The 26,561-nt window shown below is 39.8% G+C and overlaps 1 protein-coding gene across 1 annotated transcript in view; it reads right to left on the reverse strand.

Annotated features, from left to right (window-relative positions):
* Window positions 1–12,499, reverse strand: part of LOC150086913 (acidic mammalian chitinase-like) — a 52,635-nt gene extending 40,136 nt beyond the window's left edge. The window contains exons 1-3 of the mRNA XM_090372321.1: window positions 12,426–12,499; window positions 8,159–8,346; window positions 1,050–1,310 (exon numbers count right to left, since the gene is read on the reverse strand). Of these exons, the coding sequence (XP_090228447.1) occupies window positions 1,050–1,310; window positions 8,159–8,346; window positions 12,426–12,492 (516 nt within the window). The 5' untranslated portion in view covers window positions 12,493–12,499. The remainder of the gene's footprint in view (window positions 1–1,049; window positions 1,311–8,158; window positions 8,347–12,425) is intronic.
* Window positions 12,500–26,561: the final 14,062 nt, after the last annotated feature.

Below are 26,561 nucleotides of genomic sequence, written 5' to 3' on the forward strand. Positions count from 1 at the left end.
CGGCTGAAAAAGATCCGAGTTGGAATCTACGCTAGGAAATTTTATTGGCTCTTTTTACAAGATGGCTAAGTTAGTTGGTCTCAGGCGAGGTTGGCATGGCTTTTTTTCCGCTGGAAACACAGGTTTTTCGTCCAGCAAATTGACCACAGAAAACACACAATTTTGAGACATTATATACGGCGAAAGGTGGTCTAAGTTGCTGATGCGCCTAAACCCTACAACAACCAACCAGTAAATCTCAGTAGGGAATCTAAGAAAAGCATGAAGATGCAGCAAAGAGCTAGCGTAATAGGGAGCTACTTGCAGAATTCCAACTTTAACTCCCGACCGATGAATTTACATTCTTGATACGTCTTCGTAGGAAGCAGTTTTAGAAGTACTTTCCCGACTTCTTCCACCATGTATGATGCACATTATTTTCAACATCTTTATTTTTACAGGGCATGGAGTCTTGTTTCGAAAAGACGAGGCATTGCAGACGTTTAATTATTAAAAATCCTGTTATTTCGTATTTTACTCTAACTAGATAACACCACCGCCTTTTTGTTAAATATTTAACAATGTAAGACTAGCGGATTTTCTAACCAATTTATAAACTGTATTACTTGAGCTTGTCTGTACCTCGATTACTGAACTGTGTTCAAAATGTATCAAGGATTATCATTCAACTGGCTTTGAGCAGTGATTGTTGATTGAAAGTAACGTAGATTGATGATAATTTTATAAAATTGCATAAGATCTGTTGAGTTCAGAAAAGGAAAAGCGGGCGTGATACTGTGCTCCTTGTTTCAGAACTGTTATGACTACCTATACTGATGTTACTGGACATTAGGCCTATCTTCCTAGAACTATAGTATGTGAATACATAATGCATTTACTCAGTTCAACCCTTTTTATGCCCCTAAACTTAAATCAAGCCGCTGCATACTTGCACAGAACTGCATTTAACTGATACCGGACTTGGTCGATTTTGGTTGCGGAGAAATCTAGCATTGAAAGTAGTCACTTACATATCAATTGCGATTCATATTCAGTTCGAGGCCACTTACCTGCATCCAAATAGCGAAGTTTGCCTTATCAGACGGTGAACTACCACAGGCACCTTGCCAGCAATTTGGATACTCCCAATCGACATCCAAACCATCGAAACCATACTGTTTCAGGAAGGGAACAACTTTCTGATTAAAATTTCTCCTCTTGTTGGGATCACTGACCAACGTAGAATATTTATTTCCGGCACTGTCCGTCCAGCCGCCTAGAGACAATACAACTTTGAGCTGAGGATTCTTTCTTTTCAAGTCATTCACTCGCTATAAAAACAAAAAAGAGAGACATTTCTTAATAAAGGCATGGAGTATTTAAATAAGAGAAGCAATATGTATAAGAGAAGCAATTGACTCGATTATTTGCGATTAAAGGAAAAATAGGCATAGGTAATATTCGCATTTGCGAATGATTTTGGATTAGTTTGTTGGTGGTGGTTGTTGTTGTTGGGTTTTAGGAGCATCGCTGACTTAGGCCATGTTACTCCGTGTATATTGTCTGTAAATTGCGTGTGTTCTGGGGTAGATTTTCTGTTTGCTAGACGTTTCCTGGAAAAAAAAAAAAAAAAGAAAAAATGCTATCCTCGCCTGAGACCGACTAACTCAGCCACGTTATGAAAAAGATCCATAAAAATTCCTACGGCGAACCTCACTGTGCTACCCACGGCGATCCTACCCACGAAGACAATGATTTTGGACACTTATTGTATCTTATGTTGGGTTGCTCCTGAATGTTGCTATACGTCTGCGCGGGTAGCATAGTGGTATCGTCACCGTCCTCCCCACACCCGGTGGAAAAGGCCTGGGTTCGAATCCCGTCGATGACGCGAGGAACTTTAATGGGCTTTTTTCACTCCGTGGCTGAGTTAGTTGGTCTCAGGCGTAGATAGCAAGGTTTTTCTCCCCAGTAACGGGGGTTTTTTCGTCCAGCAAAACAGGCAAATCAACCATAGAACATACCCAATTTACAGACACAAATACGGGTTAATGTATTTAATTACGGGTAACCCTAAAATAATAATTTGATTTTTGAATGTTGCTATACAACTATAAAAATGACCAGAAGTGAAAATAGTGTTATGTTTGGGCAGCGGGTATACTGTTTTGTTGTTTAGTTGTTTCTGGCCTCTTACCAGAAAGCAGCGATCACCAATAAGACTCAGAGGAAGGTAACGGCTAAAACTATGAGTATCTGCCATCCCATACTTCTAGAGCATCAACCAGTGGTGCCAGCAAAAAAAAAAAAAAAAAAAAATACTCATTTTGAATCAAATGTCATTTAAAGTCTTCTTCTTCTAAGACGAGTTCTGTAGTTTCCCGGCGCGGATTTGGTTATACAAATAATTCTGTTTTAGCTAAATGAATTTTAAATTTGGTAACGAGGCGCTTAATGTGATGGACTTCATTGGCGTTGAATTTTGCAATCCGAATCTTGAAGAGGACCTACCTCTTTTGCACTGAACTAAGCATAGAAACAGTTTATCAAGAAAGCGCCCATCTGTGCAGACTTTTAATATTGCATTTGACAATCTACTTATAGTCTGACTTCAAGGATATCAAGTTTTGATAATTTTAGGATGTATTCCATTTGAAGTTCATCTGTTTTTGGATGGACACTCCTCATCTGAGGATTCATTGCATCTTCTGTAGCCTTTGTGTGTACTGCTCTCTCTCTCTCTCTCTCTCTCTCTCTCTCTCTCTCTCTCTCTCTCTCTCTCTAAGTTGTTGATACCATGGTTGGGGATTAGTGGTAGGGAATTACTGGCACCCATAGGACTTGCACCACTACCTATGAATGCGGGATTTATTCCATTAAGGACAGTACCTGAACAGTGATGACCTACTTCGTGGCTTAAACGGGTACGCGGAAGCACCTTCTTGATGATCGTTAGTAGCAGTGTCCAGAAACAACTTAAGCAGCACACACTGCACAAACGTATTCACAGTACTTATTTTTCAGTTCTGTACCATTACAGTGAACCACGGCGGAGTTGAACGATCGTTCAATAGCCACCCTACGTAAGACGCTACACATATGCGCACATCTGCCCACCTGCTTTTTATCGCATGGTACGAATATTTGATGCTGTTATTTGAAGGCAGCATTCAATTTCATGAAAAAAAGTATCTATACCTAAAAAATGCTTCACTGAGTATATAGCCAGTGGGGGGGAAACGTTTGCCACTTCATTTGCCTATTTCTTCTAATGATCAGCCCACTCTCCCTTTAAGTTTATTCACACCATGGATTTCAATTGAAGTGAAACACACAAAAAATACTCAGATTTAATGTAATTTATGAGCTCTGCATCCCATTTTGAGGATCTTCCAGTATTTAGGCCACCGAAAGCACAGACTTTGGATTCAGGAAAGAATCTGAAAATCATCCTTACAACGAACTGCTAATTTTTCAAGGATCCATACTTTCCATCGACATCAACGGCATCCTGCTTACTTTCGCAGGCAGAACTGAACGATTTAGTAAGAGATCTGAATCTCTAATATTAAAGCAAGCAGAGATCCTACTTGGAAAAGTAGGATCTCTTTATGAACTGTGTCAAGACACAGAAGCGTAGGTATCAATTGTGACAATATGGCCAAATATCAGAAATGTGCCTTTGTTTTAATGAAATAATTAAATTATAGTTATATTATAATATTAATTAAATTATAAAAGAAATTATTACTCACAAGATAGTACTTTTAATAAAAAAAAACTTCTATAATAATGGTTTAGAATATAATAGCAATTGTCATATTTTTTAAATCAATTACAAATTCAGTTATGCTAAGTGTTATAGTTCGATTTGGCCCTTACGACGAATGAGCGCCTAGTTCAGTGGTTCCCAAACTTCAAATTCAATGGTTTATGTTTTAAAACAACTCAACTTTATTCTTATTTTTACATAAATATGTAATAATAACTTTATTTATCATCAATTTGCTATACATAGAACGAATAACTTGATCCCCAGGCGTCCACGGACTCCAGTTTGGGAAACGCTGCGCTAGATATATTGCTAGCAAGACTTCTCTGTTTCGGAATTTACACAGATTTTACATGATTCTTTACTGAATGTCGATCTTGTATTTGCCAGTGACGTTAACGAACTGATGAAATAGTGAACGAATAGTCTCAGTTCATTATTTCCCCAAAGCTAAAGTTTGAAGTCGGTGTTTCTACCTAATGGTAATGTTTTTACATACCTTTCATATTACCGTTCAGTTTCACAATTCAGGCCAATAATGAAAGCCTCATCTCTCCTCAAAGTCATGGAGAAGTGCTTTCTTCCCATCCTAACCAACCAGGTTCTGCCATGTGAATCACCATTCATTCACTATGCCTTGAAACGCAGGTCCACCATTACCTTCTGCAAACCATCAACACCGTTTTGGGGGCTCTACAAGATAGGGCTGAAATGGAAATTGTTTATCTGAATATCTAGTCTGCATTTGACAGCATGGACATCCAGCCCCTTCTGCAACTTTGTGAGGACGGATACCAGATAAAAGGCAATATACTGGGATTCTTGAAGTCGCTACTTACGACCAGGTCCTTCACTTGACTGTGAATAAAAAATCTTTCACAAGGAAAGTTTGTGTAGGTGATCTCCAGGGCGGAGGTCTTTCAGGGCTCCTCTTTATGGCTGCCATCCACGCATTCCTCTGCCAGCAAACAGAATTTATCAGTTATGCAGACGACTTGAAGCTCCTCTATCGGATCAACGGGACCGCCCAACCTGCTCCTGTTTCGGAAACCATTATCAACAGCCTTAAGGATCTGATTAATGTAAAATACGTAATTATACGTTTTATGTAATTTTTCCTGTATTAGTTATTTCATGTTAAATCCCTAGCATTGTCGCTGTTATGAGTATTATTGCATCAGGTAATCATTCACTGCCTGCAATAAAGATATTAATAATCGTAAGAGAATATGCAACTGCTTTTAAAATGAGATTATTTTCCTTTAGCCTCTTTCTTGTAAACTTCTTTGGCCCAAGATTGGCTGTCACGGAATGTGATTAGAAAACTTAATTTAATTCTATCTGTGGCAATCTAAAACCAATGGGGAGTGTGGTCGCTGTTGGTTTTAATTGGCATATATAAAATTTATACTTTTGTATGTACATTATTTAAATGTATATACATTTAAATTAAGTTTATCTGGGGCAATCTAAAACCAATAGCTTTCCTTCTTCACCGGTGCCTGGAATATACAAAATATATTTTAGTGTTTTTTTGTACGAATGGGGTAGACCAGCAAAAGGCAGGCATTATTATAGAACAGTTTTCTTTGCAGTGTGTAGTTCCAGGACTTTTAAACGTCGCAACATTCGATTTAGATTAGAGACTTTTCGTTCAAAGCCATGAATTAGTTAGATATTACTTAATTTCTTAACGTGAGGAAAATGTTTATCAGTTAGTGAACCCAATATCAACGAAGACATTTCATTAACCTGCAAAATAAAAAGTCGTGGAAACAGACTGATGAGGTTTTAAACAATCTCGAAATAAATAAAGGAGCAGTAATGGCGAATTTCGTAGACAGTGTTAAAGATGAAAATTATGTTAATCTTATCGGAAGAGATTCTGGAAACCTGTCAGAGATGAGCACGGGGAAAGATTCTGTCAATATATCAAAAAAGAGCATCTAAATGTGTTGGCTGACTGCTGTTAGAGCCTTGTTAGGAGAGTTCCAGATATCAACCATAAATGTAGATTGTTAGCTAAATAATTTTAAATTATTTGAAATATCACTTTCCTACTTTAAAAGGGCGTTTCAAATTTGATAATGTGGACAATTTTTGTGTCCATTTGCAACACAATTGATGGATAACATGTGGAATTATCTTTAAGGTTTATTTTAGATTCTTGCATACACTTAACTGAATCATAGAGATTGCAACCTTCTCTGAAGCCTGGTAAACTTATTTGAGTCTAATTGGTTTTAGCCAATTAGACTCAAAACCTGGAAAGATCTATTTCCATTGGATGTAACTTCAAAATTTTTTGAAAAATCAATCATCATGCAATTAAATAGTCGATTCTTTGGTCATCATCTATCCTGTCTTCACTCAGTTACAGAAAAACAGGTTAACGATAGGAAATCTTTTAGAGACAAATCTGCAAGTTCTAAACAGCCTTAAACAAAAAAGACCGAATGGACATCCTGTTCTGAACATCCAAACCGGACAGCAGTTCACCACCTCGTCCACTTTCTGGAGACTCACTGTCGCGTTACAGGAAACCTACAGAAACTGTTAAACCTACAGAGAGGCAATTATGAAGCAGGAAGATACTAGCAACGTCGATTACCAACATTCTTACTTACGGGGATGACTTAAAAATGTTCTTTGCATCAAGTAATAGTGCTGATGCGTATAACAGTTACTCTACAAACCACAACGCTGGTGAATTCTTACCAACCTCCAGAAAATACATCACCGAGAACCCCAGAGTGACATGTGACATGTGACATGTGACATATAGTGTTAGTTGTCTGGCGGCACTGGGAGTTCCCCCAACTCCTCGTAGTAACTCTCTGAAGTATACAGTTCACTGTAGAGGCCAGAATGTGTATGTGTAAGTGTAGGGTTGTGCGGTATAGTGTTGAGTTGTGTTGTTCTTTTGGCCATTTAGCCGCGGGTCCCCTACGGGCAATGTGGGGTCCCACAATACCCGTCACTATTATGTGGAGGTAGGCCAAGTAGTAAAGAGGGCGAAGGACTCTGACTGGACCCAACCAGAGTCGCCTGAGCTTTCTATGTCGGGCCAAAAAAAAAAAAAAAAGTCCAAGAAGGGAATGAAGTTGGGAGTTAGAAGAGTAGTTGCAGAGAAGTTAGCCGCTCGAGTTGAGTGGAGCAAAACTGCCCAATAAAGATCGGATTAGCACTTGGAAGTTATATATCATTGGCGATTGCTATGATTTGAGCATATCCCAACTCAGCCAGGGCTGAGTTAGCAGGCCAATCCAGGATCAGTTTAGCATGGTCAAGCAGTGGAGATATCGGATTCCCGTGTCAATTCCAAGTCCGCTGAAGGCCAAGTCCAGGTTAAAATAGTCACAGTCAGGTGAGAGTAGTCGTAATCAGGGTTGTCACGTCCAAGGGTTAGTTCCATATAATATAATGATATTCATTCAGCATCATCTGTTGAGCATTCCCCTCTCGACATTTAGGGTTTACTTAGGGGTCGCGATGTTCATTGTTTCCAGGGCGATTGACCAACGATCTTCTTCTGGTAAACAGTTCCTGGGCAAAACTTGAGAAAACCTGGTATTGTTCTTCCTCATTGATTAAGGGATGATCACGATCCACCTGGCAGGGCATGCATCTTAGTAATCAGTATAGCACGCAAGTCTTCATAAAGTGGGCAAATATAAAACAAGTATTCGTCTTTGATTTCACCGCAAGGGCTGCGTGGATCATCCACTATTCCCGTGGAGGCTAGTTTATCATTTACGAAACCATGGCCCGTTATCAGGAAGGTAACCCGGGCAGAACTAATTTGGAGCTTTAGAGTTGTTGGGTTTTAGGAGCATCGGCGACTAAGGCCATGTTTTGCTCCGTGTATGTTGTCTGTAAATTGCGTGTGTTGTGAGGTCGATTTTCTGTTTGCTGGACGAAAAATTCGAGTTTCCGGTAGAAAAAACGCCTCGCCTGAGACCGACTAACTCAGCCACGTTGTGAAAAATACTCATAAAAATTCCTCACGTCAAACTCAGCTCAGTTTGACGGAAGTCGAACTCAGGTCTTTTCACTCGGTGTGGGGAGGATGGCGATTCTACCCACTGTGCTACGCACGAGGGCCATATGCACTTGGTACCATACTCGTTACGTGGTGGGAAAAAAAATCCATAAGAAATAAAAATTATAAACAAAAGTAAGATATTACGCTAAGATAATAATAATAATAATAATATTTGGAGGGGATAGTGTGATTTTTTTTTTTTTTTTTTTTTTGGCTGATGCTGCATAAGCTCATACACTTGCTTTCTTGCATCACATGCCACTACTACTACATAATAATAAATACATTAACTGATTTCTGCACGCTTCGTAAAATTTTCCATTTCGAGCTCTGCGTGAAATCATAGTTTCTTTACAGCTTACCTGATAAAATTTGTTGTCCACATCTGCCCAGGAGTCGCTTGATCGAAGTTCATAGGTATTCGCATCGAGTATAGCAAAGGCATAGTTAATAACTGTACAGAGATTTGGATCGATGTCTTCAGGTAGATGCTTCCCTGGTTCACTTCGATACCATGCCCAGTTGATAAAATAGCACACAACTCTGTTCTCTATAGATTCAACGCATAATTATAAGTTTTAAAATGGCTTAAAAATTTTCATTTTTGCTGATGGCACTGAGTTCTTACATGTACTGTACTGAACAGCACTTTACTTGGGTTTTTTTTTTTTTTTTTTTCCTAAGCTTTTTCGATATGATAAAACCGTTCTGAACGTGCTACATGTGAGAAATCTGTGCCATTACAGAAACTAAACATTTTAAATTTACATATTGTTTGTTAATCTGCTTCAACAACATGACATATGAGTTTTTCCTGTTAATATTAATACATATGTGTAATTAATATACCGGTATTAACAAATTTTTTTTCAAACTAATAATTCCACAGTAAACTGTATTGACACACACATACACACACATTACCAAAAGAGTAATATGATGTAGTGACGTCTAAGTCGCTGATGCTCCTGAAAAAATCAACAATCAAACCAACGTTGCTAAAAATCTTAGGGCACAAGAAAAAAAAAAAAAAAAAAAACAGCAATGGTTTATAAATAAGATTTTGATACAATATACTGTAGTCACAGGGCCGTGCCGAGCCGTTTTAGTATCTGAGGCAAGAATGGAAAATTGCGCCCTATTGTTAACAATGACAATGTTAGAAAGTATTTAATCTTTCTTTTGGCACCCCTTTCAGCTTTTAACCTGAGGCAAGAGCCTCGTTCGCCTCACCCTCGGCACAGCTCTGCTGTAGTGTCAAGTTACTTGTTGAAATATCATTCTGCAATAACCAGGGCCTGTAATAAAGAAGGTTGTGGATTGCTTTCCACCCAATTATGATACTCCAGACTGAAATACACTGCCCTGCCATTAATATCTGAACATCTGCATATCTACAATTAATCTTTATTTACAGGAAAACTATCATCATCATCAGCCATTTTCAATCCACTGCAGGATGAAGGCCCCTCCAGCAACTTTCCAGTTCCTTCTGTTTTGAGCATTGGCCATCCATTTACTACCCACAAACTCATGAATTTCATCTATCCATCTCCGCCTTTGTCTTCCAGGTTTTCTTCTAGCTCCTCTTGGGTACCATTCTTATTTTCTTAGTCTATCTATCATCATGTCTTCGAGCTATTATGTGTCCTGCCCAAGTTTATTTCAGTTCTTTTAGTTTTGATAAGAATGTCCTTTGTGTTTGCTGCCTAATTCATGTAGTTCTCTTATCTAACAGTTTGATTCCTAGTATAATTCGTTCCATTCTTCGCTATGTAGTTTTCAGCTTCTATTCCATTTTTTTTTTTAGTGAGTGCCCAAGTTTCACTTCCGTAAGTCATGGTGGGGAGTATACATTGGTTCATTATTTTACGTTTCAGACAAATTGGGATATTGCTCTTCAGTATGTGACTATATTTCCTGAATGTTATCCATCTAAAATTTATTCTTCTCTTGACTTCCAGCCATTTATCATTATTACAGCTATAACTTGTCCCAGATAAGTAAAGTAAAGTGTATTTAGGGTCATACGGCACCAGGGGTTTCCCCCATCTCCGCGTTGTTTACATTGTGATGGGTGTGCCAGTTTGCTGGAAATGCCAGAGATTTAAAAGTGTATGGATATTGTACATGTGTAGTGTCGTGTACCGTTGTTCATCTGGTCATTTAGCCGCTGGACCCCTACTGAGGCCCAACGTTGCCCCACTTTAGCCCCGTGGAGGCAGACCAGGTACACCAGTATTATAATTATTTACTCTGGCAGGTCCTGCCACCTAATTTCCTTAGATTTCAGTGGCTAGGACCTAAAAAAAAAAAAAAAAAAAAAAATGCACATATGCGACATACAAAAATGCATATGCATACAGTTCGCGTGGTGAAGGCGCTAGAATGAGAAGCCGAGAGTTTTGGGCGAAATTTATTTTTATGGTTAAATTTGGATTGTGTGGGACTTTCGCTTGCATATAGTTAGAGTGGGGGGAGGGAGGCTGAAGATTGGGGGGATATAGTCAGAAAAGGAGCCGATAGGGAAGGTAGCTCCAGCTTGCAGTGGGGCATGCCCATGCCCCACCAGAAAGAAGAGAAGGGTGGTGGGGGTTAAGGAGATGGCAAGCCGTCTCCCTCCCCCACCAGAGAAGGGGAGTAATAGTGGGCCAGACAAGGGAGCTGACCCAGAACGCCAATAGGGCGTGAACGCTTGTGGCTGCGAAGTGGTCGTCTATCATCAGTGGCCTACCATCCAGGGCTAATGGAATTATATCAGGCTTTCTTGTCAGGTCCGTACAACGACTGTGCAGGTTCTTCTTCATCTTTTGGTGAGAGTCGCTCATGGGACTGAGTCCCGTTCGTGTGTCAGTTGAGAAGGATTTTCATCAGGGTTGAAGGTCCAATCATGTCCATTTGTTTTCTGTGCAGCGCGACAGCTGCTTGGTCGTTAGTATTTATAGATTGGGCAACGCCCCAGCTGTGGGTTTAAAGAGTCATATCTTTACGATCGCTGTTTGTGGGATCTGTTCTCGTCATAGTGGCCGTCTTTACATGTTCATTTCTGTGCTTTTGGTCCCAACCTGGGGTCCCAGATAAGTATATGACTCCACCTTTACAATTACTGCTCCTTTAATCATTATTTTCCTTTCTGTGGCATATTTGTTCATCATTACTTTTGTTTTAGCCATATTCATCTTTAGTCCAAAATCCTTACTAAAGATCTAAAACAAGGAATTGAAGCTTGAAGTTGCCTGCAGCAGCTTAGGATGTACTGTATGCTGTTTTGTTGTAGATCTGTTTTGAGCGGGCCATTGAGGCTCATGGTGGACGCTTTGAACGTTTGTGACTTTATGATCAGCGGTATATAATAGGGTTAAAAACGTGTTATTTATTAATAAAGTAAAGTGTATATTACATTTCTGGGACATTCTATTATATAATAAGTATCGAAAAAATAAAACAAGGAAACAAAGTTTAGCAGCATCAGCCAAAAAAAAAAAAAAAAAAACACTATTTTAAAATTACTTTTAATAATAGTTTCACTTTTTTCTTTAACCTGATTCAAACTACCCCACTCCCACAGCACCAGGCGGGAGTTTATACTAACACCAATGGCTGAAGACTTCTGTACACTTTTCTTCCGCAACCGTCCTTTTTTAATTTTTTGTCCCTTTTAGTGTATTCCTTGAGAAAGAGTAAAAATACATCAACATTCAGTTTATTAACCCTTTTAAAGTCTTAAACACTTTCGTCAGGTCACTCCCCAGATGCCTAGTTTCCAGAAGTTGCAATCTACAGAAAACATTTTTGGTAATAATATCCTTTTCTATCCAAAACTAATCTTGCTGTTCTTCTCTGTAGCCATTTCAACAGATCTATGCCCTACCTAAAATGATGTTTTCAAACCTGTATGTACAGTTTCCGATGTGGCCTGACTATTAGGTAACATGTGAAATGGTATAATGATCTCTTCTTTCCTGTTGGTAAAGTTCCTTTGTATCATTGGTATATAAGCAGCTGAGCGACCATGGTAACCCATTATGTGAAGTGTTTTGCTGATGCCAAGCTAAGCACATTTCGCCGTTATTCCGCTCTGGGGTCACACGCGCGGATTCCTTATAAAGGTACACTAATATGGAGATTTTGAAAAAATACTTAAAAACGTTAGAGTAAACCGCCAGAAAGCAAAACTACTGAACTTTTCTATATTTAACATACAGATTTATGAAAAAGTAAACAATAAACCCACTGACAAACGCACTCACCAAAATCTTGCTGCAGTTAAGGTTGAACTTGGCAAGGCGCGATTCTGCTCCCAGTACCAAGCAACAAGTGTACCGAGGGACGGGCCGAGCCATTTTAGTACCTGAGGCAAGAATGGAAATTTGCGCCCTTCTGTTAATCATGGCAACGTTGCAATTAATCTTTCTTTTGGCGCCCCTTTCAGCTTTTAATCTGAGGCAAGAGCCTCGTTCGCCTCACCCTCGACACAACTCTGAGTGTACCCAAGCCAATTAATATTCAAAATGAAATAAAATAAAACAAAAATCAAATGGAAATGAAAAATGTTTTCTTTTTTACGAGTCTTAGCGATATTACTACGTTGATGTAAATAGTAAAGTTATTTTTGATACCTAGACTTACCTGCTGCACTACACGTATGTAGATAGGGGAGAATCAGCACCACAGCAAATGCAAGTAACCTAATCATATTACTACTTCAGTGCCACATAAGCAGGGTTGAAAATAGAGGTGTGTTTTTATATTTTTCCGGCTAAGTTATCACCAGTGCAAAGAATTCACTATCAAGTATATAGCTCATATGTTTTAATCTCTTTAACTGCTGATTACTTGTTTGTTCTCAACAGGTGTTCTGCAGGTGTTTGGTTTTATTCTAAAAGTAAGTTTACATTCTAAAGCTACCTTAACATCTGGATACATGTATCTGAACACGTATGAGATACATATCTGAGAAGTTACGATACATCGGCTCATGCAAACTCTTTGATATGGTTCCTGTGTTGACATTTTTAGATGCATTTTGGTGATTTTACATTTTAAAAGTGTTAGAACTGACATGAAAGTATATTAAAATGGCGAACTGGTGCATATACTTAACCAGCTTTTTCGAACAGAGCAGAATTCGTCCACGTTTATATTTCTCTTCTTGTGTTTACAGCAATCTTGATACAAAGCTATATATATTCCTCCAAGCAGGGTGCAAACTTCAACTATGGAAGCAATTTATTTCAGTATTAATCAGCTTGCTGGCTAAAAAAAATAAAAAAGAAAAAAAAATAATAAAAAATAACTTTCTTCAATTCAATATAAGTTCTAGAATAATTTTTAACTGTGAAAATTTCACTCTAATTAATTTTTCTTTCTCCTCTCAGAGCTTTATACATCTCAATTAGGTCTCCTTTAAGATTACTAGTTGCCAGAGTCCGTAGCCTACATATTCGAGTCTTTCCTCATATGGGCGCCCTTTTGACGAACTCATCAGGCGAACTGCCAATCTTTGGCCCCTTTCAAGAAGCTCGATATCATTTTTTCTCTGAGTCAACTGTTCTACTGAAATCCAAATAAACAATGTGGAAATGACTTCCTGCATCCTACATGAGTGACTGTCAAAATAGCTAACCAAATTGCCTAGGCATGATTTTCCCTTTACAAAACCATGCTACTTTTCCTGGAGAAGTTATATCTAACTGATTCTGTACTGCATTCTTGATCATTGCCTTTACCATTTTCCTAAAACCTGGTTAGTAGTTACCAACTTCACTCTTAGAACCACATTTATGTAACGGCGGTTCCAAGCGTGAATTCGTTTGAAACTTTCGTGAGTTCTAAGGGAATATCTCCTGAGTTCAGTGATGCGTTCGTAATTAACCATGATGTTCCAATACACTCTCTTGCTGTCTCCTTCAAAATTGCTGTCACTTGCCATCGATTGACTCCAAGAGCTATACTCGCGTTCTAAGCTCGAAAGCCTTTCTAATAAATAATATTCTAAAATTTCAGCATCGCTAATACTTCTAAGCTTTAGTGACAGTTTCTCTAGCTTTTATTGTAACCATATACACCGATGAGCCAAAACATTATGACCAGCGGGTCGTTATGCAAATCTAAACAATTGCCGGTGAACTGAAGCGCGTGCGCGGGTCGGGACACTGGTCCTTGGCATAATTGATTGCTTATTCTGAAGTTTATTTTGAATTAGACTATACCATATCTGGGAACTTGTTGGGGAGTAACTTTGTGCCAGCTCACGGTACTGAGGAGACGAGGTAGTTACAAGAAGATAACTACAGACTCAAACTCTTCTATGAAAATGTTGTAGACTGGCAGATAAATTCAGGACTTTTATCTCAGGGGTGACACTGTCAACTTATTTAAGACGTTCTCAAATAAAGTAAATGCTGTAGTGCTTGAAGGTGGAAAAGTTATAAATACGATAAGAAATGAAGAAGAAACAGTCATCTTAAGAAGCCAGATCGAGGAAGAATGGAAAAGAAACTGTACACGTAGAGGAAATTTCGCAGTGGTCCTGATGACTACTTGCTGTATTCAAGTGAAGACGTAATTATCGAAATGAAGAAAACATCTGATGCTGAGCAAGTTGGGCTCATACAAGAACAAAATATGTGGAGGTAGTCTTATGATGACTGCTTGCTGCATTATTATGTGCTAAACGTTCGTGGACCAGGCTCCTTCCAGAAGCTAGGTTTCGCGGTTATTGAAGCCTCATTGTGGCCAATAGCTGTACAGCATTCCTTTGAGTAGTCTCACTGCGGCAACTGTTTTTATTTTTATTTTATTTTATTTATTTATTTTTGTAAATAATAAATTATATTGATATAACTTAATAATTGAATATCCACTGTAGAAATCCTATATAAATTTAACTAATTTTTCTCAGGATTTCTGAGTAGATCTATAGTGGTTAGCCCGCTAGTAACGTATTTATTTTTATTTTATTTTATTATTTTTTTAAAAAATATTTTATTTTATTTATTTATTTATATTTTTATTTATGGCTCCCAGATATGGATAACCTTTGCAATAGTTCCAGTGGCTGCGGGATCTGTGCAAAAAGAGCGCATACAGATGATAACAACAGAACACACACTACTCATAACACCAAATACCAATATTTTTTTCAGGCTCGCTGTACAGAGTTTTTGTACGATCACAGAGGACAAAGGTGGAGATGGGCATTTGCCTAGGAGCCACCCCGACACACACACACACACACACACACACACACACACACACACCGAGGATAAATATATTTGAGAATGTATTTTTGAGAATGTATTGAAATCTTGTATATAAATTAATTGTATACGTAAAATTTGTGTGTAAATAAATTAAATGAAATGAATATGAAAAAAGACCTTACCAGTGAAACGTTGGTCGATACTCATCAGGGTCGTAGTTTTTGCCAGCAAAACATGCTCCGTATTAAACAACCATCGCCACTTGCCTGGGTAATGGCACCATACACGATGTGTCAATGGAGTAGTGATGCTTACACCACACACAAAGGCGTTCTTCGGCGTGTTGCACCAGGTATTTGGACTCATTCGACTAGCACACTCGTTTCCAGTCCTCCAGCATCCAACCAGCGTGTTGTTGACACCACAACAATCGCCGTCAGATACCCTCTCCTCACCACTGGCCGACCGGGCTAGCCGAGTGGGTAAAGTACCTGCCCGGCAACCCAAAGGTCGCGGGTTCGATTCCCGCCTCGGGCTTGGATCATAGTACTGCAAAAACCTTGGGAGGTGCAATATGGCCACAGAAGCCGATGCGCCAACAACTACCAAATCAATCAATCAATCAATCAATCACCTCACCACTGATCATCAGCGGTGAGGAGAGAATATTTCTTGGGTCATAGTGGAACCCCATACGTCTGAGTGCGACGCATCGTCATTTGGGATATTGTTCTTTCATTTCCCATTTTGTATTGCGATGTCAGCTGTTGCACAGTGATCTGCCGCTGAGCCTGTACAACGCATGCACCCTTCGCTTACCACGAACATCCTTTCGTAATCCTTCACAGTTCTGTCGGCGGCAGGTGCTTTAACCCGTTCGCCACCATTCTTTGTCACCTTAACCACAGTATGCTGTGAGCAACCGACAATTTGCACAACCAGATGCAAATTACCGCTACCGTAGCGTAGGAAGCTGTTCGACTTTTTATTCTGCGAACTATGCGACATAGTCCATTACGTATAGGGTGATCATAATCCAGTGATCACTGAATGTATATATACATTGAGTTGGTTTAGCATTAGCAACAACCCCTTGTGCAGGAATGGATTGGCCTGTGACGCTGGTGAAAGCTCAAATTCAGCAACGGCTGATATAAGATTGTAGTATAAGAGTGTTGTTGTTGTTGATTTAGGGTTTTAGGACATCAGCGACTACAGCCATATTGCTTCGTGTAATACTGTCTATAAATTGCGTCTAAGGTCGATTTTCTGTTTTTCTGAACGAAAAACCCGAGTTTGCGGGAGATAAAACCATGCTATCCCCGCCTGAGACCAACTAACTCAACAACATTGTGAAAAAGGCCCATAAAAATTCCTCACGTCATCGACGCGACTCGAACTCAGATATTTTCCATCCGGTGTAGGGAGGACGGCGATCCTACCAAGGTGCTACCGAAGAGGGCTTTAAAGGTGTGTTAAGTGCCACAGCAACCAAAGTATCTATGAGGTGTCATTAGCACCACCTGTGTTTTTTTTTTTTTTTTTCTTCTTTCTTTTCCTCTGGAAAGAGGATCCTGGCCAACCTTTTGGCAACACTAGGCGGGTGGTGCCTCCGAAGCCAGGTGGGAAGGAGCAGCAGTGCGTAGCACACGCTTCTTGATTAGACCGGGGTTCGAGCCCGTCACCACCAAATACGGAGGATGCGGAAAGGTCAGGGAATGACCACCACATATCCCGGAGCAATATGGCCTTAGTTGCTAATGCTCCTAAAAACCAAATAACAAAAAACTAGGCGGGTCAGTCTCCTTTGAGACACATGCTCTACTGGAACTGGCCCACATTCCCGTGGTGTCGACCAGTACCCAGAATCATCTCTCCAGGTGACTGATGCTTCTGCATAGGCTGGCGGTCAGAACATAACAACAGAACGTACACATTACCCACATAAACCTACACCACTCACATTTCTGGCCCTTTTACAATTGAATCTGTTCTTCACAGAGACACGAGACGGAGTTGTACAGACGTTCCAGCCGCCCTCTACATATACATATATTATGTTAATCGCGTGTATTCTGTGGTCTATTTGCCTGTTTTCTGCCCTCTTGGGTAGCACAGTTGGTAGTATCGCAGTCCCCCCACCTCACACCGGATGGGAAAGACATGAGTTCGAATCTCCTCGATGACGGGAGGAATCGTTATGGGTATTTTTCACAAAGTAGTTGAGTTAGTCGGCCTCAGGCGAGGGTTGCGTGATTTTTCCTCCGGGAAAATCGAGTTTTTCATCCAGAAAAACAGAAAATCAGCCTCAAAACACACTCAATTTACAGATAATATACAGGGTGTCTCAAAAATATTAGTACAAACGTTTAGTGGAGGTAGGTAACATCTAAAGGAATGTGAATCGCATAGGAACCCATAACCGGAAACGTCACCGTAAGTCGGTAGACGGCGCTGTTCATCAGTTCGCGAGAGGGAAAATTTCTGGTTTACTCATTCAAGCAGTAGTGGCCGCACGAAGAGCATCGATATACGAACTGTGAGCTGGCAGACATGCACCTAGTGTATGGATTAGCAGAGGGCAATGGACGAGCCGCTCAACGAATTTATGGAGAACGCTTCCCAGACAGACATGTACCGGACCACCGTTTGTTTGCGCGTGTGCATCATAATTTGTGCGATTATGAGTCATTTAGAGGTAACAGGAGTAGTGTGGGCAGATCACGTTCGACGGGAACTCCCACCATGAAAGAAAGTGTGTTGAACGCCGTCCAGAATAATCCTACTACCAGCACACGTGCCGTTGCCTCTGCCTTAGGAGTGTCTCGTTGCAGTGTACAGCGTGTCTGGCACGACGATTCCTTACACCCCTTTCATCTCCAAAGGGTTCAGTTACTGCTCCCCCAAGATCATCCTGCACGTGTGGCTTTTGCGCAGTGGTTTCTCCAAGAAAGTGTTCAAGACTTGAATTTTCCAGCCTGTTTTGTTCACAGATGAGGCTTATTTCACTCGGGAAGGCTTATTCAATCATCACAATGCTCATGTGTGGGCTCACGACAACCCACACGGTGTGCGCCCCCATGCGACACAACATCGCTTCGCAATAAATGTGTGGGCAAGTATGATGGATGACTGCTTAGTCGGCCCATACCTGTTACGGTCCCGCATGAACTCCGCTAAATATCGGATCTTTCTTGAACAAGTTCTACCAGGGTTACTTGACGATGTCCCAGCAAATGTGAGACGCAACATTTGGTTTCAACATGACGGGGCGCCTGCCCATTATGGAAGGTGTGTTCATGACCATTTGAACAGGCGTTTTGGGCGTCGATAGATTGGCCGTGGTGGACCCGTTGCCTGGCCCCACGCTCACCTGATTTATCGAGCCTTGATTTCTTTCTGTGGGGGCCCTCAAATCTATCGTGTATGAATCGCCTGTGGATCGTGGCGAGACTCGTCTGCGCTGCTGCTACTGTCAAAGAAACTCCAGGTGTGTTCGACCGTGTGCGCCAATCCATGCTGCGTCGGTGTCATGCATGCATCGCGTCTCATGGTGGAACTTTCGAGCATCTGTTGTAACATCAAGAAATGCATCCATCTCGTACTCCATTGTTAATATTATGTCAAATAAATGTTTGCCACTAATTACTGTCTTGTGTCATTTCTACTTCTTGTGCCTCTGCTACTACTTTCCCGTGACGTTTCCATGCGATTCACATTCCTTTAGATGTTACCTACCTCCCCTAAACGTTTGTACCAATATTTTTGAGACACCCTGTATATGGAGCAACATGACCTTAGTTGCCGATGCTCCTGAAACCCAATAAAAACAACAACATCCTGTTCATTTCCAAAAAGCGAGCTTTTTGGAAATGAACGCATGCAGTCCTCGCCTGAGACGGATTAAGGCAAACACTGTGAAAATGTCCGTGAAAATTCTTTTACACGGGTATGGTGTGAATGGTGATTATATGCACTGTACTCCCTGCTAGGACTATTTTAAGAAAATATTTCACGGCTTTTAAATTTTGAATTAATTTTTAATTTAAAGTTTCACAGTGAAATTTAAAATTTATTTTTTTGCTTATATCGCCCTTTCTATCGCAATTAGTGCACGTGATTCCTTTCTGTTTATACTGGAGTAGGGTTGTTGTAGGAATTTCTTAGGCGCATCAGCAACTTAGGCTATTGCACCACATATGTCTAAAAATTGCTTGCGTTCTGTGGTCAATTTTCTGTTAATGGGATGGAAAACACTAGTTTCCAGAAGAATAAATCATGTTGTCTTGCTTGAGACCGACTAACTTAGCCACACTGTGAAAAAGACTGATAAAAATTGCTTGGGTCATTGAGAAGATTCCAACTCAAATCGTTTCCCCCTGGTATTGCAAGGACAGTGATTATACCAACTGTGCTGACAACGGGATCCTTTAGCATGCAACATCATTCCTTATTTGAAGTCTAAGTATGGGACCAAGGCAGTCTTGATGACTTGCTTCTTAATGTGAGAAGAATGCGTTTTATAATAAAGTTGTTCGTACCACGCTACGTACACAAACGAGCTTTTGCAGCTCATGTCTAATAACGTTGAGAGAAGAAATCAGATAATACAGACAATTCTTTCTCTCAAGAAATGTACGTTGTTGGAAAGAATTATAATTCCCCCTCTAATTGGAAAATGTATTTGATTATTAATAGTTGTCGGCTTTAATTTGAATAGTACTAAAATTCGGTGACTTTTATAAGATAATCCACGTACATATTTCTTATACTAAAAATGCAACTTGGCTTGCGGTATTTTTGGTCTTTGTTGTTAACAAGTTCACTAGCAACATCGTGGATAGTTTATACTCCCTCCTAAGCAGTAGCGTAGCTACCCTTTTTCGGGCCCGGTGGCAAAGAACATGTTCTGGCCCCTTCTTAATTAATGAAAATTGCAAAAACAGGAGACAGCCAAAGACGCCGTGCCCCTAAAGGGCCCGGAGGCAATTGCCTTGCCTGCCTACATGGTAGCTACGCCACTGCTCCTAAGGATCACGAACAGGAACGATTAAGTCGTTTATTTTTGAAATTGAAGGGCTGTCAGAGCGAAGTCATATTCGACGGACAAGCAGCACGCTTTAAAACTTTGAAAACTACTGAAAAGTCTTTTACTGACGCATAGCATCTCCAAAAGCTTCTTTTTTTTTTTTTTTTTTTTTTTTTTTAACATTTCTTGGGTTTCTATTGAACTTTCCTTTATTTCCTTATAACATCATAGCAGTGTAGCGGGGATTTCGTGTTGCTTTAGACATTTGCCTCGACGTATAGGATATTGTTTTAGCAGATATATGAAAATTCGGCTTTCACATGGATACCAGCATTTCAAGAATGTACAATTTCTTTGTACTTTCAGAACGTGAAGTTATGTAACTTAGAGACCAAACCGAAACCATCAAAATTCCGAAAATTGTTATAAATATCCTCTCCTACTCAATGAGTTCTAAACTTGCAGATTACACGTATTTCTGAAACACTATATACATTAGAATATGAAATTCAATTAATTTTATTAATGGCATACACAGAAAAGCCAGTACAAAACCTAAAAATTGATTTCAAACGAGAAATTTTGACGACCAAAGCTACCAGATTATCCAACTTTTACAATCAAGTCTTGTTCAACACCTCTTCCAGATGCATGACAAACACTGGTGGACAAATGTATGAAGGAAACTATTAAAGAAAATACGTTCAAACATGAAATTTATGTAGCTTTGACCATACCCCCTAATAGCCTTCTTCTTCTTCTTACCATATTAGGAGACTGAGGATATATCAGGAGAAATGCCCAGTATATTTTGATTTTAAAAGAATATTGTAATGCTTTTGAATTCGATTAGATGACCAAGAGAAAGTTTAGAGTACTTATAAAAGGGCTTCACACCCTTTTCCTAAAACTTGTTGTCGTTTGAAAGCTATTATTCTGTTTAGTACTGAAACTCATTTGCCTGAGACCTTTGAGAAAACGGAAAATTTTTCTTTTTTGCATGGAGCGCTCTTCATTAAACTACCATGGACTTTTCCCCTTCGATATATATATATATATATATATAAAAATAAAATAAAATAAATAAATAAAAATTGTAAATAGCTTTCCAAGGCTGTTTAAGATGTATCAACTGATTGCATTAAGCCGAAATCGTGGGAAAATATTCCATATGTAAGGTAGTAATCGCTATATGAAACAGAAAGCGACATCTGTTATTATCAGATATACCTCATACATTTAACATTTACAAGATTAAATGTGCATAAAAGTTCAATGTTAGCAGTTTTAGGTCTGCAGTACTTTTTCAAGAACATACAGTAGTATTTTGTAATTAGCCACTACTAATGCCTAAGAGATAAATGGTAAATTGTGAATGAAAATGCTATTTCACCGTTGTTTTTTGCCGTTCTTTTTGTTTTAATGCCAGAGTCTGTGAGCTGTCAGTGTATTGTGTCTCTAAATTTCATGTATTCTGTACTCGGTTTGCTGGATGGAAAACGTGAGTTTGCGAGGAATAACTACACAAAACTGTGTAAGCGTGTCACTGTAAAGAAGCAAAAACTGCCAAGTCCAGATGAGGTGTGAGTAGTGTATCGTGAGAACAGTTGTTCATCTGCCTTCTTAGTTACTGGAAGGCCCCCCCACCAGAAAGGGGCATTCCAGCATCCATCCACGGCATGAGGAGCCGGGCAAGATTAATAGAGGGATGTTTGTTGGGGTGAACCCCTCTTGCCGAAGGAGGGAGAGGACCCAGGAAAATAAGTTGGGGAAATGGTAAGAGGGGAAAAGCATTGAGAAAAGGCGGGGACCACAAGGAGGGGTACCTCAGACGAGTAGAAAATCAGAGGCCACTAGTGGAAGAACATCCAAAGACAAGTGAGTGAAGACAGCAACAGTACATGATAGAGGTGAGAGAGACAGAGACAGGAGTGAGCGCCAGAAGAATGCAGAGGAAGGCACCCCTGCCCCAAAGAGGAGAGTGCAGGGGCATGCATGGAGAAATCCCATGCCAGCACAGTGGCGTCAGCAAGAGATTCAACCCCGAAGGGTTAACATGAAGTTGAGGTTCAGCTCCTGAGAGAACAGAACAGGATTCAGGCAAAATTGGTTTACTCTGGAGCTGGTGGGACTGCAGGAGTGGAAGCAGCAGCCAGAAGATTTCTTTTATGCTTGAAGAGAGCGGTACAAAATTGTATGAAAGCATTGAATGCTTCCTTGTTGCCAGTTAGGTAATGAGGCGGATCAAGGACTGGAAGGTTGGTCTGGAGGTGGAGCTGCTGTCTGAGGTAAAGATAAACTGTGCAATTTTTGCAGGAGATGAATCCAGTGTTCCCTCTCGTCACACAGGCGAGAGAGAACACTGTCTTCAGCAAGGCTAAGCTGTTTGAGACGGACTTTAATGAAGCCACGACCAGTCAGCATCATGTGGACATGTGTTTTTGTAAAGGGCTGCACCTAGAACGTCTGTTCAACTCCGCTTCGTATCTCTGCGAAGAACAGTATCACTATAAATGGGCCAGATATGTGTGTGACGTAGGTTTGTGTGTATTATGTGTGTGTTCTGTTGTTGTTTCTGGCCGCTTGGCTACCCAGAAGCATCAGTCACCTGGAGAGATGATTCTGGGTACTCGTCCACACCACGGGAAGGTGGGCCAATCCCAATAATGCACGTACTGTCTCAAAAGAGACTCTGACCCACCTGATGTTGCCAGCAGGTGGACCAGACAAAATAGAGAAAAAATAATAATAAAAATAAATAAATAAATAATAAAAAACCACCCTTGGTGCAGGTTATGGAGAAAAAAAAAAACAAAAAGAAATAAACAAATAAAATAAAATAAAAAATAATAAATAAATATATAAATATAAAAAAATAAAAATAAATAAATAAATAATAATAATAATAATAATAAATTAAATAAATAAAAGTAAGTCTGGAGTGGCTGACTCCAAACAGACCAGTCAACATCAAAGTGGTTTCCAGGTTTGGAGTAAATCAGATTATGGTACATTTGTTTAAGTGGCTAATGTCAGGAATGAATTTTCTGGTGGCTTTGCCTTTGCATCCAGAGGACCAGCAGATCTGCCATAAATTGGTAAATTTTGACCGCAAACTCTGATTAAAAAGTTATTTTCCTCATGTCAGTCAAATGGCTGACATGAGGGCAGCATGCAATATGCTTTAAAGCAGAACACACGAGGCAAATGGAGCACCTGACTACGCAGTACAACATTGTTGGGGGGAGCGCAACATTTTTCAACGTCGTCCGTGCTTTGGACTCCAGTACAGTTGAGATTGCAGTCGACAGCCTATCGGAGTATGGAGTATCCGTACTGACGGTCGTCACAAGAATGCTCACCTACAGTTGGAATGAGTGAAGTCATTGGACAGGGATACAACTATGAATAGATTGCACGGGTTGATGAATCGCATTTCTAACTGCGCCATGCGGTCTATGCAGGTGCCGCGTTCTCAACAGGCCGGCCGATGGGGGCATTTCCAACCGATGTGCCGCGACACTCAAGGTGTACCGCATAATTTAACACATTTAGCCCTACCATCGAGTTTTACTAACATATGGCTCCCGTTCTCATAGCACACGATCGGCATAACTCAGTGTAACACGCCGTTGAATCTAAATTAAAGTAGTTAATTTTGGACAGTATGGGTAGCTTTTGCTATATTTCTTATAGCTAATATTGGGTGTGGGTTTATTCTTGGAATTTTTTTTCTTCCTAATATTGGTGTTGAATGTTGTATTAGTTATGCGAGACAAATTTAGGATCACCAGTAAGCCTCATAAGTGGCAGTGGAAGACTTATCGAACTGTGTCAACGATAGCGCAGAAACGTTATATTCTTGATTGGTTTTCTAATTGTATTTGCAATGGGTAAGTTTGTAACAAAAAAAAGGAAGTGCGATAAACAGTGTTGATAAAGTCGAGCGTCTGAAAGAATTTATCACACACTTGTATGTTTTGCAATGTATTTTGATCAGTTACTTTTCGTCTATTTCTATGAAGGAATATGCATGTGTGGTTACATTCTTCGGTTTCTTCCACAGAATCTCTACAATGCATGCATCAAATCGTAGTCCTGTGGAAATGGAAGAACTTATTGAGTTATCTTGTAACACCATATTTAAAATGAAATTTTATGATCTTTCAATATTTGCGTTTTGGTGATCCGTGGATGAAGAATATTCTGAAATATCTGTGAAGAGTTTTGGTTCCTTTGCTACCTTACTGAATTTCCTGATTATGTGAAACTGCATTTAAAGCGCCATAAAACCACCCTTGGAAAACGTGGCACGAAATTGCAAGGTACGGAAGGAGATATCTGCGCCTACTTGTCTTCTGACAGGGCCACGATTCGATTTCGAATTTAGGTAGCCTGCGTCTCTAGTGCACATATGAACATCAAACCCTATGTGCACCTGAAGTCGCACATAGGGCTTGAGGATCTGTTCCCGATATCTCTGCGCAATTACCGTACCCCTATCAAAAACATGAAGAAGGGTGCGGCCGTTGATCACTATTCCACCCCCACCTGAAAACACCGCTTCCACCGTAAGTGTTCCTTTTTCTGACGTTGGAGTGCCGGTACCGCATTCTTCCTTGTCTCCAGATAACATAACCACTAAAATCTGTTAGTAGGGTAAAGCGGGGCTCATCAGAGAACAGAACTGTACTCCATTTATCAAGGTTCCAAGTGCACCAGTTCGACGAGTTCTGCGTTTGTTTGGGGTTAATGGGATCAAATCAAATTAAATTATTATATTAGGGCCATCCATTATTTCTAATATATACCCATATACAGGGTGTATCGTAAATAGTGGTCCAGAGTAAAGGAGTCGGTACACTGTGTCCTTAGGTATCACGTACAGGAATTTCAGTTACTTTTAGTCAAGATTCTCGGAAAAAAATAAATTTCATTTTTTTTTTAAATTTCTGTGTCTTGCATCACTAATTTGCCTATAATTTCAACAAATATCAATATTTTTTAATTCTGTTTTTTTTATTATTACTCCTGAATAGGTGCACTATCGTAAACAAATACATTCGACTAATTTAAAGTCAAAGGTTTTTAAAGAAATTCATTTTTTTCCTATTTCGATACTCATCTCCAAAAAGTCATGTGACTTTAGGTGCATATTGTCTAAAAAAAATGTACTACACTGTCAGTGCCCATTAATTTAAAAAAATCATTATTAAATCAAGATTCTAAAATGGTACAACATTAATTGCTAACAGTTCAGAAAAAAAAGTTATTGGCATTTAAAACAAAAAGCAGCTTAATTGCCTAAGATATTTTGGATTCAAAGCTTTTTTATTTTAAGTTCTTTGATTGGGTTTTTTGAAATAAAACATTCTTTTCAAATTAACTATTTATTTCAACTAAACGAAATGCTCAAAATGGCCACCATTAGCGGTGATGCATGCTCTGCATCGCCGAATAAAAGATCGTTTGAGTCTGCGAGCGAATCCGTTTGCATTAATTTCTTCAGCCGCTGTTTGAATCCTTTGACGCAATTGTTCGACAGAAGTGATTTCCTCTTTGTAGACCTTTTCTTTCAGACACCCCCCAGTAGAAAAAATCTAGGGGGTTGAGATCTGGTGAACGTGGTGGCCATAAAATTGTGCCTAACCGCCCAATCCATCTTTGTGGAAAAGTTTGATTTAAATGTTCTCGTACAATAACAGCGAAGTGAGCGGGACAGCCATCATTCTGCAGCCACATTGTGTCTCGTATTTCTTGGTCGACATCTCTCAATAACTCAGGGAGGTCGTTTCGCAAAAAATTTAATCTTTGCGAATCTTGACTAAAAGTAACTGAAATTCCTGTACGTGATACCTAAGAATACAGTGTACCGACTCCTTTACTCTGGACCACTATTTACGATACACCCTGTATGTATTTTGTCTGCAAATTGCGTGTGTTCTCTGGTCGATTTTCCTGTTTTGCTGGACGAAAAAATCCCAGTTTCTGGGGGAAAACCTTGCTATCTACGCCTGAGCCTGACTAACTCAGCCACGGAGTGAAAAAAAGCCCATTAAAGTTCCTCGCGTCATCGACGGGATTCGAACCCGGGCCTTTTCCACCGTGTGTGGGGAGTACGGTGATGATACCACTGTGCTACTGCGCAGACGGGGTAAATGGTATACAAACCACTGGCCTTCTTGGCATAGAGTCCACTGAAACTGCTTCAATAGGCTGAGACGACACTGCATGACATATTCAGCGAATGTGCCACCTCCTCCTGCGACTGGCCCGCTTTCAGTCGTCCAACGGCCGGCCATTTCAAAAATAATCATCTAAACAACGATGACATGCCATCCTGAGTACTGGAGATGTGACTTCCAATGAACAAGCGAAAAAACGGGAGTGTAGTGATGCGGTCGCAACCTGTGTTTTTTAGACCTGAATAATATGCATAATGTGAGACTCTGAAAGTGATAGATCGATTATTATTATTATTATTATTATTATTATTATTATTATTATTATTAATATCCATATGATGCAAGG

Source organism: Mastigoproctus giganteus, chromosome 4 (assembly GCF_048544385.1).
Source record: "Mastigoproctus giganteus isolate SK-2022 chromosome 4, ASM4854438v1, whole genome shotgun sequence".
NCBI lineage: Eukaryota > Metazoa > Arthropoda > Arachnida > Uropygi > Thelyphonidae > Mastigoproctus > Mastigoproctus giganteus.